This window comes from Haemaphysalis longicornis, unplaced genomic scaffold (genome assembly GCF_048455015.1).
Source record: "Haemaphysalis longicornis isolate Haplotype H1 unplaced genomic scaffold, Haemaphysalis longicornis Haplotype H1 scaffold_1, whole genome shotgun sequence".
In the NCBI taxonomy this organism is placed as follows: domain Eukaryota; kingdom Metazoa; phylum Arthropoda; class Arachnida; order Ixodida; family Ixodidae; genus Haemaphysalis; species Haemaphysalis longicornis.
This window is the reverse complement of record NW_027526203.1, coordinates 280,469,435-280,482,671: the sequence shown is the minus strand read 5'-3', so window position 1 is coordinate 280,482,671 and position 13,237 is coordinate 280,469,435. Positions and strand designations below refer to the sequence as shown.

The window sequence follows — 13,237 nt, the reverse complement described above, 5'->3', positions numbered from 1 at the left end:
ATAGCCGTGAGGGGCATGCTTTTTTGTCAAGTGCAGCAGCCACGCCCCCTTTTGCAAAAACACTCGCACCTCAGCTCGTAAAAAAACGCCTTCAAAAATCTCAGTGTCGCCGGAGCAGGAAAATTTAAACTGATTCTAAAAGCATGGGAGTCTCTAGACTGGGGTGCATTAGGTGCACGAGAAATGGCTACGTGTTGAAATCGGCGATATAATGCACTGATCACCGTCGATCAATTTGAATAGGCATGGTAACGAAAAAGAGGAGTTTGCAAGTTTTTTTTTAGAGGCTTCTTGGCACAGAGTGATTCACTTTTCCTCCCTTTTGTTTTATTCTCTCAACCTTATACCACTAGGAAGATGAGGAATTTGTCCACCAGTTTGTGGAGCATCTGAAATCCATGCAAGATGTGGTGGATGGTCGCCACGGGCAGGACGGCTCTTCACGTGCCTTTTTTCCTGGCCACGACGCGAGTGCAGCAGGAGGCGTCGATTGCGTCAACCCTGTGCAGCTGCGCAGCCAGTCGTGCAGGGACCAAGAAGTCCAGGTGGGGGCAGCCCAAGTCAGCAGTGTTGCCAGTGGTAAAGATAGTCCGGCGAAAGGCTCCTCGATGGACACCTCAAGTCATTCAAGTTCTGTGTCAAAACGATTGCATCACCTTAGAAGGGACAGTTCGAGAGATGCATCAGACCTAGGCTCTGCAGAGGTGGATCTTTTAACTTCAAATCTTGTTGGTGGGGAAGCACCACCAGAGCCAGGTGAGTTTTGTGTGCCTCAATTTTTTTTCTCTTTTGAGCCTCACTGTTTTTACTGCAGCTTTCACTTTGCATTCTGGGAGACTGAGGAAAAAATGCTTTTGAAGGTACTCATCTTATGGAAAAGGGAAAATGCAAAGAAATCAGTTAATGCTGGTGCTTCAGATTTGTTAGTTATCAGAACATTGCCCGCAGGGGCGCCTTGCGTTTCAAGGTGACGGTAGTGGCGACACCGCGGACCCCGAGCCCATGTGGGTTGGACCCACCCACGCCCTCGGCTGTGCGTGGCTTTGCCGTGTCCGGGGAAAAGGGCATCCTGGTGGTTGAGCCAAAGCCAGGGTTGTTTTGGACCTTCATGGCCCCCTGGCAGAGGCAACACACCACTTCGGCCCCCGCTTCCCGTAGACGGTGCCCCCAGTCTGACCCGACCTGGGGGGAATCAGCCAGTCGCCTTTTCCTGTCCTCTTCTTCATTCTTTTCCTTTCCTATCGTCTTTCCTAACCCTGTCCTGTCATCTTCTCTCTTCCTTATTTCTCCGTTTTTTCTGCAGGCGGCGAGGGTTAACCCTGTGCAAAGACGTCACTCTTGATTTCAAGCATAGGGTTATAGTGGCAAGGTACGGTTAGCGTGTGCTGAAAAAGCCACGTTCCCTTGTTGGGCTCGGTGGTGGGCGACCGGCCTTGCCGCCGAACACATACTTGTTGTATGGCATCTTCTAATCCCTTTTCCATGAATCGTTCTCTTAAAAGGGGGCGCACCGAGGCAACCACCTTTGAATTTTTTCTTTCAAAGAGGCAAGAGTGTTTTCCACGCTTTCACGTGATGCACTCGGAAAATGAGAACACAACAATGAGAAAGATGTCACCATTTCTTGTGTCCAAATGTCTGTCGAACCTCATTGGGGCTGGCTACAAGGCACAAAAAATGTCCAATGGCGACCTGCTGATTGAAGTTAAAGATAAGACTCAATGTGACAAGCTCCTCAAAGTTGACAAAATTGGTGACAACGCTGTTACTGTCAGTCCTCACCGCTCCATGAACACCGTGCGTGGTGTCATAAGTGAAGCAGACCTCCTAGACCTTACTGAAAATGAACTTCTTGAAGGCTTCCATGAGCAAAATGTCATCAAAGTTCAGCGGATAGTCATCCGCCGCGAAAACAAAGAAATCCCCACCAAGCACATTGTTCTCACCTTTGGCACAACGGTTCTCCCGGAGACCGTAGAAGCTGGCTACCTGAAAATCCGAGTCAGACCTTACATCCCCAACCCGCACCGGTGCTATACTTGTCAGAAATTTGGCCACGGATCACAGAGTTGCAGGGGTAAGCAGACATGTGCAAAATGCAGCAAAACCGACCACGTGTCGGAAAGCTGCACTGCCCCACCACACTGTGTCAACTGCAGCGGTGACCATGCTGCATACTCACGCTCATGCCAGCAATGGAAAAAAGAAAAAGAAATCATTGCGTTGAAAGTAAAAGAAAACATCTCTTACCCCGAAGCACGCAGGCGTCTCGCTATCACGCATAAGATAGCATACGCCGACGTGGCGCGTCAGGGGGCGGCGTCACGTGCGGCAACTGTCCAATCAGGGACCTCGTTGAGAGGGCCTGAGGAGACATCTTCAGCCCCCCAGGTGCAAACAGCGACACCTGCTGCACCTCAAGGAAATGGTGGCCCGAAAACGGCCAATGTGTCAGCTGCAGCCTCGCGGTCTGCACAGCTGACTAACACCACTGAGACGGTCGTAACTTCACAGGAGAACCGGAGGCCAGCCAAGGCCCCAGGTCTCAAACCGTCAACAAAGAAGCCTTCTTTGGAGGCTATGGACACAAGTGAGCCATCCTCTGCGTCAATCACGCCGAAGGATCGCCACAAACCTCTGGAACGTACGAACTCCCAGGAACTGACCAAAAAAGCAGAGCTCCCTAAGGTGTCTCCTACTGGAAAAGGCTCTGGCAGCTAACAAGCTGAGCCTGTCTTTAGTAACAAACGTCTCAATACTAGCAATGGCTTTTTGTAGTGTACTGCAGTGGAACTGCAGGGGGCTTCTGAAAAACTTGGATGATGTTAAAGAGCTGCTCTGGGAGCATGCACCTTTGGCAGTGTGTCTCCAAGAAACCCACTTAAGCAGCAAACACACAGGCTTTTTACCCCAGTACATCACATACAGAAAGGACAGGCAAAACACCAACCAACCATCGGGTGGTGTGGCTATTATCCTTCATAGGTCAACCACAGCTAAGGAAGTTAAACTCAGGACTGAACTAGAGGCTGTAGCCGTGAGAGTTATATGGTTGCAGCGACTAATAACAATTTGCTCCATTTACGTTCCCCCAGACAAGCGACTACAGAAATCTGAATTTGAAAATCTAATGGACCAGCTCCCAGAGCCATACATAATAGCAGGAGACTACAATGCCCATCATCCTCTCTGGGGCTGTGAAAACTACGACTCAAGAGGGCGAATGATAGAAAAATTACTAGTCTCCACTGGAGCTTGCATATTGAACAAAAAGAAGCCCACATACTTCAGTCCCACGCACAAAACATCCTCATCAGTTGACTTAGCTCTCTGCACTGCTACTCTCTTCCCACTACTGGACTGGCATGTCCTGGATGACCCTTATGGAAGCGACCACTTTCCAATCGTGCTGAAAGAAAAGGTAATGTCGACACATGATCAGAACAGTGTACCACGATGGAGGATGGGGTCTGCTGACTGGAAAAAGTTTCGACAGCTCACCTGTCTTCCACGTGACTATCTAGATTCACTGGACATTGACAGCGCACTTTCCTTTATCGAAAAGCACATAATTGAAGCCGCTAGTGAATGTATCCCACAAAGTTCTGGTAACCCAAAAAGAAAGCCGATTCCTTGGTGGAATGAGGACTGCCAAAGTGCTAGGAAAAAACAAAATGCAGCATGGCGCCTCTTCCGTAACTCTCCCACGACTGAAAACTACATAAACTTCAAACGCATCAAATCCCAATCGAGAAGAGTGAGACGGATAGCAAAAAGTGAGAGTTGGGAGAAGTACATAGAGGGCATTAACTCTTACACCGACCAAAATAAAGTATGGAATAGGATACGCAAGCTGCAGGGGCAGCAGACTTGCCCCCGCCCTTTAGTTGATAATGCTGGTGGCACTCTGGAAGATCAGGCAGATGCACTGGGAGCATACTTTGAGTCGGTTTCAAGTGCAGCGCAATACTCAGCCAAGTTTCTTAAATTGAAACGTAGGGAAGAAAAACTGCAACTTCATCGTAAATCACCTCCAAGTGAGGCATATAACGCTGAGTTCTCTATTGCTGAGTTCGAAGCTTGCCTAAATGCACTTGGTAAAGCAGCACCTGGACCTGACAATATTCACTATGAAATGGTCAAGAACTTGCACCCAGAAACTCAACTTGCATTACTATCTCTTTTTAATAGGATCTGGAACAATGGATATATTCCTCCAAGGCTGAAAGAGGCCATTGTTGTTCCAGTATTGAAGGAAGGGAAGGACCCAGCAGTTGCATCTAGCTACAGACCTATAGCTCTGACTAGCTGTTTGTGCAAAGTATTTGAAAAAATGATCAACCGAAGATTAATGCATTTTCTAGAATCAAACAGGCTCCTGGATCCATTCCAGTGTGGCTTTCGAGAACAAAAATCGACGCTTGACCAACTTGTGCGCTTGGAGTCCCAAATAAGATATGCGTTCGCGCATAAACAGTACTTTCTGTCTGTATTCTTTGACCTTGAAAAGGCCTATGATACTACTTGGCGGTTTGGTATATTGAGAGATCTTTGTGCCCTTGGGATACAAGGAAACATGCTTAAAACAATCGAAAGCTACCTCTCTGATAGGACATTTCGTGTAAGGATAGGCAGCACTCTGTCTAAACCATTCACGCAAGAGACAGGGGTGCCACAGGGAGGTGTGCTGAGCTGCACACTTTTCATTGTAAAAATGAATTCCCTACGCACTGTACTTCCGCCAACCATGTTTTACTCAGTGTATGTTGACGATGTGCAGATTGGCTTCAAGTCCTGCAATCTCTCCTTTTGTGAACGCCAAATTCAGCTGTCGGTGAATAAGCTGTCCAAATGGGCAGATGAGAATGGCTTCAAGTTTAACCCCTCAAAAAGTGCCTGTGTACTGTTCTCGAAAAAAAGGGGCATTGCCCCTGCACCAGAAATCTACTTAAATGGACAGCTGCTTCCTGTTAAAACAGAACATAAGTTTCTCGGATTGATTTTCGACTCGAGACTCTCGTTCACCCCCCACCTGAAGCATCTGAAACTGAAGTGTTTGAAGGCAATGACTGTGCTTAAGTTACTAGCACACATGAAATGGGGCACTGACAAGAAGTGTTTACTACACCTGTACAAAAGTCTTGTTTTGTCCCGCCTAGATTATGGATGTATAGTTTATGGGTCAGCCTCTAGCACTGCACTGAAAATGCTTGATCCTATCCACAATCTGGGCATCAGGTTGGCCACAGGGGCCTTCCGCACTAGTCCAGTACTGAGCCTCTATGCTGAATCAGACTGTTGGTCTCTGGAGTACCAGCGAACTTTTATTGGTATTATTTATGCCCTGAAGGTTACGTCACAGCCCGAGCACCCGTGTGACTCCCTGATTAGAGATAACTCAAAAATGCTGCTCTTTTCAAATCGACCTTCCTTAGCTCAACCGTTTCCACTGCTGATCAATTCCCTCTCTACAAAACTATCGATCTCGTTTGATGACACCCTCAAAATGACCCCAGATGAATGCGTGGCACCCTGGGATACAAGCATCATATCATGCGACACCTCATTTAGACAAGTAGACAGGAAAGGCTCACTATTGGAAGTCAAACAGCACTTCGCATACCTCCAAGACAAGTACAAGGCTGCTCAGTTTTTCACTGATGCATCGAAAACCAAATCGGCTGTGGCCTGTGCAGTAGTTGGACAGCATCTTTCAATAGCAAAAACAATGCATAAAAACACAACCATATTTACAGCAGAAGCACACGGAGTATATCTGGCTGTGGACCACATTATCACAAGCAAAACACAAAAGTCTGTTATCTTCACAGACTCACTCAGTGTTGTCACGGCCCTGTCCACAGGAAAGGGCCCCAAGAATCCCACATTTACTGCCCTTCTTAAAGCTCTGTACAAAGCACACCAGCTAAATTTAGAAATCATAGTGTGCTGGGTTCCTGGTCATTGTGGCATAGCTGGCAACGAGGAAGCCGACCAGGCTGCTGCCAGAGCAGCTGAAAGAACCAGTATTGACATCACGCAAGTACCTTACCTGGATATGAAACCAGCAGTAAAACACATACTCCTTCAGCTCTGGCAGAAAGAATGGGACGGAGAAGTAAACAACAAGCTCCACTTGGTACAACCTCTAATCGGCCGATCAGCTGCCAGGGAAAAAAACAGGGCCTTTGAGGTCTGGCGATGCAGACTACGAATAGGACACACACATGGCACGCATTCCTACCTCCTGACTGGTGACCAGCCGCCAAACTGTGCCAGATGTGGCGAGGGTCTTTCAGTCCTCCATGTTTTGGTTGAGTGCTCGGCCATGGAACCAGAAAGGAGACGCTATTTCCCGGAAATGTACCGTAAGAATATGCCACGGCACATTGCAATGTTTTTATCAGACTGTCCTGCGTTCGAGTTCAGCAGAGTTTTAGAATACCTTGATGATATCGGTTTTTTAAAGCAGGTTTGTTTTAGAAAGTAGCATTCTCGTCCACCTCATTACCTTGTTCATCCGTAGGGTTCTATTTACCATGGCCCTATACACCGTTAGCTCATTCCATGCCTCATCACACTCCTCACTCATCTTTTGGATCCGGCCCTTTACACCGAAGTAATTTTATGCACTATTTGCACTCATTTCATTAGCACATTTTTACCTCATCGCAGCAATGGCGCTCTTGGCCTTAGATGCCCTTGCGCCAAAAAACCCCACCAAAGAAGTTATCAGAACATTAATTCCTTGTGTTGTTTTAAGATCAGTTCACACTTGTTTTTGTAGCCCTGTTACGACAGGTAGCTGGTTGCTGAGGATTGGCGCAAATTTTTATAACATAGAGAAGAGTAAATTGTTAGTTTTTGTTGCCAATTGTTTTTATTTCGTCTGCCTCGTGTTGTGGCTTGGAAGTTAGTGTGACAAATGGCGGGTTCGATAGTATGCTGTTCGAAAGTTCAGCACAAGACAGTTGCTATTGCATTTTAGTGTAATTTGTTAGCCTGCAAGTTTAGGGCGGTTGATTCATGACAAAGCCGAAACCGCATTGCACAAGGGAAGAGCAGAGACGGGAATGTGTGTGCCCAAGGTTTGAGAAAGGCTTGACGCATGCCGCTGTCATGATGCAGCCTTGCCGCAATCTCACAAGGGATGCAGTGTTTTTACATGTAGAGCAGGGACATTTTTGAGAAATTGATTCAAGTGGCACATAAAAGGAGGGTTGCCAGATTTTTTCTGTTTGTTTGTTTGCATCTAGTGCAAGTGAAGGCTGCAGAGTTCTATGAAAAGTGCTGATTATTTTGATGGTGCTATATTGGCACCACCATTGGTATTTCCCGTAATAAACGGCAAATGTTCGGACTTTTTTGATGTTATGATGTACAGTAAACCCTCGTTATAGCGAAGTCCCTGGTACAGAAAACTGACTTTGTTTTAGTGATTTGCTTTGTTTAAAGCAGATGTGATGTGCTCTCTACTCTACAGTGGGCACCAGGAAACATTGAAATAAGGCGAGGATTAAAATAAAGTGGTTTCATTAAAATGAGTGTTTACTGTAATTATATTTTCATTGTTTTTCTTTTTGCAGAAATACCAATTCCGTTTCAGTATATTTCTGCGTGCAGAAGTGCATGTACACATATTTTCTAAGAATTTTAATTTTTTACTTTGTTTATTGGGCAAACCCGGTAAGAAATTGCTTTTTTTGATTTCTTTTTCGCTGCCTTGCTTTCTTTAAATGCAGAGTTTCACTATGAGCCAACGGAGCAGGTCATTGGCCTTGCAAAATTGACAGCTGCCCTCAACCAAACGCTGGATGAACAGCTGCGCTTGTTGGGCTGCAATGTCTCCTCACAGGTGCCAAGCCCTGGTATGTTGCTCATGAAATTGTAGTCCAATCTTAGCCTCATTCGTATCACAATTGCCACGCCTTATCTCCTGCTTAAGCCTGCAAGGAAGTACTTCAGGCATTTTATACCTCAGCAGCAGGCGACTACTATATGTACTGTCGCCACCATGCTTTGCATATTTAACTTGTCCCATGATTCTTAGGGAATGGCCAACTATGTACGATTACATTGAAAGATTGTTGCACATTTTGTCGAACTGCTCTTGCAAACAGCTGAACTGAAAAATGGCATCGACTGAGACCTGCTATATAGAATAATCTGTCGGTCTGTGTGTGATTCGAACGAGGGACCTCCAGTGTGTGTCTAGCACACATCCTCCGACTCCACCACAGCTCAGCAACACAAGCCATCTAAACGGGGACCTTGCGAATGCGTTGTGGCCTTCGATTTAGAAGCCTGTACTAGAGACGTAAGCCTAAATTAGTAATTTGAGCATGCTAATTACAGGAGTAGCAATTGAGCAAGGAGCAATGTACAGTCATGGACGAATGAAATGCAAACACGAAAATATGAACCAGAACACACAAATAGTGCGATCTCTTTCCATGCTAGTCAAACTGACGTGTGGCATAGTTACAAAAGCTCAGTTGGGAAATGTGGCTTTCCAAAAATACCAATAGTGCACTATCGTTGGACTTCAACGAACAGTATTTTTAATTTTGCGTGTTCTGGTTCATATTTTCCGGTTCGCATTTCATTTGTCTATGATGTCCTCTTTGCTTGGCGATGCCAACGCTGGTATGTCCCAAGTCAGAGTAACTGAGAGAAGAAAAAGCTGCAGAAGAATAAAGGTAGTGTTAATGTTAATAACGAGGGGACAGGTTTGGCAATCGGACATAATGCTTCCGCAAATCACGGCATCATAAGGAGGGCTTAGGTAGGTGTCCTTGTAATTTTTTTTTAAAATCTGATTGCCTGCGGTCATATAATTTTCTGACCAATGGTGTTCCTAGTGTTTTCTTCTATTGGTACATCATGTTTTGGTGCATGGTCAATCAAGCCCAGTTTGCCTCTGGTGGGTGATGGGCAATGATGAGTTTAGCTCATCCCTTTGGCCAACAAAATCTTAGTGCAGGCATCTAACTGCATATTTCACCCTAGTGAATGCCTTGCTACTGCCATTCTTCGTTTTCTTGTCTTTGTCTCTAGGTGAGTGCCAAGCTGCCGACGTCACTGAGAGGCTCCACCAAGTGGTCACTACTTTTGGGAGTGCCCGTTCACCACAGCCAGACGATCATGGGTCATCTTTTCAGAGAGTGCCACGGGAACAATCTTTGGAAACAGGTACAAAATACTTAAGGGGGCACATGGGTCTTTGATCAAAAACTTTATTTTTGCAGTTATTATGATAAAAATTGGGAGGCACATGTAGTTTCTCATTCTGATTGTAGATATAAAATTTGTTTTTGAGTAACATGATTATATTCAAATTTATTTGGATTTTTATATTCAATTTTTTGACAGCCTTTGTAAAAAAACTGCTGGAGGGATGCAGCTAAACAGGGAACCAGTGAACTGTGCACAAATCAAAGAGTGCAATAAGACTAACATTATCGTTCTATCTGGTCTGTAGCAGAAGTTATGACCATTTGAAGTTTGGGCCTGGAAGGCAAAACCGGTTTTTTTGGTTGCCACCTTCCAGGCCCAAACTTCAAATGGTCGTAACTTCTGCTACAGACCAGATAGAACAATAATGTTAGTCTTATTGCACTCTTTGATTTGTGCACAGTTCACTGGTTCCCTGTTTAGCTGCATCCCTCCAGCAGTTTTTTTACAAAGGCTGTCAAAAAATTGAATATAAAAATCCAAATAAATTTGAATATAATCATTTTACTCAAAAACAAATTTTATATCTACAATCAGAATGAGAAACTACATGTGCCTCCCAATTTTCATCATCATAACTGCAAAAATAAACTTTTTTGGTTAAAGACCAGTGAGCCCCCTTAAGTAGACATATTAACTCAAAGTTAGGCACTACTGAAACATCAGTGGAGACGTCTTTTGGAGCTTAATCTGTTTTCTCTAGATTTTTAGTATTGGGTATCAGTGAATTGGGGATTTTTGTGTATTGTCATATTCATAAATACAACATTTAAGTTCCTTGGTAGCTTGTTTACCAACTGCTGTTGTGAAGTGTCTCTTAAATTTCAGAAAAATTTCTTCCGATAATGAATATATTTTTCTCTGCATGGTAAACAGGGCCAGGAATGCTTTTGTGCATAATATCATTAAATAAATTTTATGCCTATAATCCCTTTCTTTCTTTCACACTTATTTTAGCAGAAAAAGTTCCAGCACCCCCTTGGGAACAGCACGAAGCTGCGAGGATGATGCAGCATTCCATTCATGAATACCTTGCTCACAATGTGGAGGGAACGGCGGAAACCAACGATCATGTTAGTGCAGCCAATATTTATTATTATGCAGCAATTATGCACTAATAATGCTGCACTGTTACCTTACTTATTGCGTCTTACAGGACAATTAAGGTCCTGAAAAACAACTGCCACTCTCTCTTATACTTGCTTTGCAAAAGAACTCATACCATGTTTGTATAAACCATTTCAAGTTTCATGTAATTCACTACCATGTTTTATTAGCAACTGCTCCTTTATAACAAAGAACAGGACCCCTCCGTCCTCACAGCTGATCCGGCAGGTGCATAGTGTTCAAGAAAGCGGTCTTGAAATGAGTTGTAACACGAATTTCTCAAAACAGTTTTGCACCATGTTTGTTTGCTAGCATATAACTAAACCAAGTTTGTTGCATAATTATTTCAGAAGCATGCTAAATCACAGATTGAAAATGACTTTGGTTTTGTATCTCACACCTGAGGCAGGGTTTGCGCAGGTCCTTGAATACCTTGAAAACCCTTGAATTTAGAAGTGTCAATTTCAAGGCCTGGAAAGTCCTGGAATTTTTAAAAGGTCCTTGAAAATCCTTGATTTTTCTGGAGAGAATCAATGGCCCTGTCTTTTCACAAGAATTTAAAGTGTTTGTCGTGGATTTTAGGTGTTAACAAATATAAAGAAACATTGTAACACTCAAGTTTCAGTGTATTGCGTGAAATTACAACAAGTTTGGTGGATTTTCATTATTACGAGGCAACATTGGGAGCAGGCACTTCTTAATCCAATTCGTGTCACAATACAATCCAGTGAAAGCCGGCTTCTGTTCTCTATCTTGCATCTTCCGTCTAGTCTATGGATGCTCGCTCATTGCATGTTTGCTATGCCTCATACGCTCCATCTGCTTTGCTTTTACGTGCAAATGGTGTACATGTACATAGTTCGTCCTGCCTTGCAGCAACACTTGCTGATTTAATTTCAATTGATACTCTTGCTGATAAAGCAGGAGATGCAGGCAACATTAACTAAGTTTTGAAATTAAACAGCCTGAGCAAAACACCAAGAAAAAAGAAAAACCTCTAAATACCAACCATGAAATGAAAAATAAAGCTGGGGGAGCATTCACGCACCCGTTAGCGGCTATCTAAATGTGCAATAATGTGCTTAGGTATTGTGCAATAAAAAACTGTTGCCTTGTGTTGAAAAAGTTCTAAATAATCCCAGATAAAACAATAGAGGGGGACCTTAAAAATGTGTTTTCTGGTCCTTGAAAGTCCTTGGAAACCCTTGAATTTTTGCTTTTGAAGCCTATACGAACCCTGTGATAGCTCTTCGTGTGACCCATTGCACACACGACACGTTGCACAAGCAACAAACGCAGACTGCAGATAAAATTGAAGTAAACGTAGGGTGTGTGCATTAGATCAAGCGTGGCATTGGTTTTTTGCGAAATTTTTTTAGCCAGTATTGATCTAAATCTGGAGTGCAACCTTGGTGAAGGGAAAGGGGTTAAAGGAGCCGTGACGACAAAATACAAGTTGGGTTTATTAGAAAGACTGCTTAGTCCCGATAACAATGATACCAATATCATCGCAATCTTCGAACAAATAACGGAGATATTAAAGAAAACGTGTGAAGCAGTCGCGACCCCCTAGCCAATTTCCCCGCAACTTTTCTATGACGTCATGGAACCTTGTTTGTGCGATTGGCGGCCGCCTAACTGACCTGTCGCGACGACACATGACTGGACGTCTGTAATGGGGCCTCTAGTTCCGTTTGACCGCATCACTTGAATGCTAACGTGCAGTTAACGCACTGAAAATTGTTTTATTGTTGGCCCGTATGACGTCATTCTTGCTGATAACACGTCACTGTGGCGCAAAATTTGAAAGTTTTTAAATACTTCTTGCTTTTTTTTTTCGTTAAAAAAACATCTTTTGTGGCTCTAATGGAGCTGAGTGAGATACTGAATCCTAGTTCTTTCAAATTAAACAAAGTTGTATTTTCTCTTCATGGCTCCTTTAAAGTCTTTAGATATGGTACAATTTCTTGATTTTTTTAAAACCCTCACCTGTTTTAACTTACCGCACTGTTGTTAACCAGGTTTTAAATGGTTTCGGCGATCGGGGAAAGGCTTGTCTTTCACCCATGAGTTGCCTAACTGACTGCTTGCAGTTTTTAGACGTTACCATCACGCTTTCATCAGGCCACGTATTTATAAACCGAGAGTGCGAAAGAGGTTGTTGCCGTATGGGTCTGCACACTCCGAGGCTGTAAAAAGGGCAGTTGCTTCTTGTCTTCAAGGAGCCCTAACGAAGTCATGCCATGACAAAAGATTTCCCGGCCGCGGTGGCCGCTTTTCTGATGGAGGCAAACGGGGAAAACGCCCGTGCGTGCGAGATTTCGTCGCACGTTAAAGATCCCCAGGTGGTCGAAATTAATCTGTAGCCCTCTACTACGGCGCACTTCATCGCCTGCGTTGCATCGGCGCGTTAAACCCTAGATCAAATCAATCAATCATCACACAAGAATCAGAAAGGCTTCGCCGCTCAAGTTGCCAGGTTGCTTGCGGCTGGGTTTCCCTTACAGGTTTTGACAGTGGTGGCCGAGTCTATTACAGAAGGTGAAAGGCAGTACAGTCCAAAGGACAGACAGCCTTAGGCGTAAGAAACCGGTGCTTGTCCCCTATGTCCATCGAGTGGCATGCAACCGGAAAAACATGGCCAACAGGCACCAAGTGCCAGTTGTTTTTTCTGCCCCTCATAAGTTGGCTAGCCTATGCCCCAAGAAGCATACTTTGCCATATGGGAGGTGCATTACGGGAGTTGTGTATGACTCCACTCACATGCGGGAGGGTTTCCTTTGGCCAAATGGGCTGCTGTTTGAACGACCGCCTAAGGGAACTCCAGTTGTCCATGAGAAACAAAACTGGCTTCCACCTCCCCAGCCATGCGAGCCATTCTTGGATCAGACTAAGG

The 13,237-nt window shown here is 44.5% G+C and overlaps 1 protein-coding gene across 8 annotated transcripts in view; it reads left to right on the top strand.

Annotated features, from left to right (window-relative positions):
• Positions 1-13,237, top strand: part of LOC144146742 (uncharacterized) — a 111,230-nt gene that overhangs the window by 36,244 nt on the left and 61,749 nt on the right. For 7 of the 8 annotated variants that reach the window (XM_077678707.1, XM_077678703.1, XM_077678698.1 and 4 more), the window contains exons 13-16: positions 354-756; positions 7,743-7,868; positions 9,058-9,192; positions 10,192-10,307. In XM_077678707.1, coding sequence (XP_077534833.1) covers positions 354-756; positions 7,743-7,868; positions 9,058-9,192; positions 10,192-10,307 — 780 coding nt within the window. The remainder of the gene's footprint in view (positions 1-353; positions 757-7,742; positions 7,869-9,057; positions 9,193-10,191; positions 10,308-13,237) is intronic. The other variant, XM_077678690.1, reaches the window with a different exon arrangement.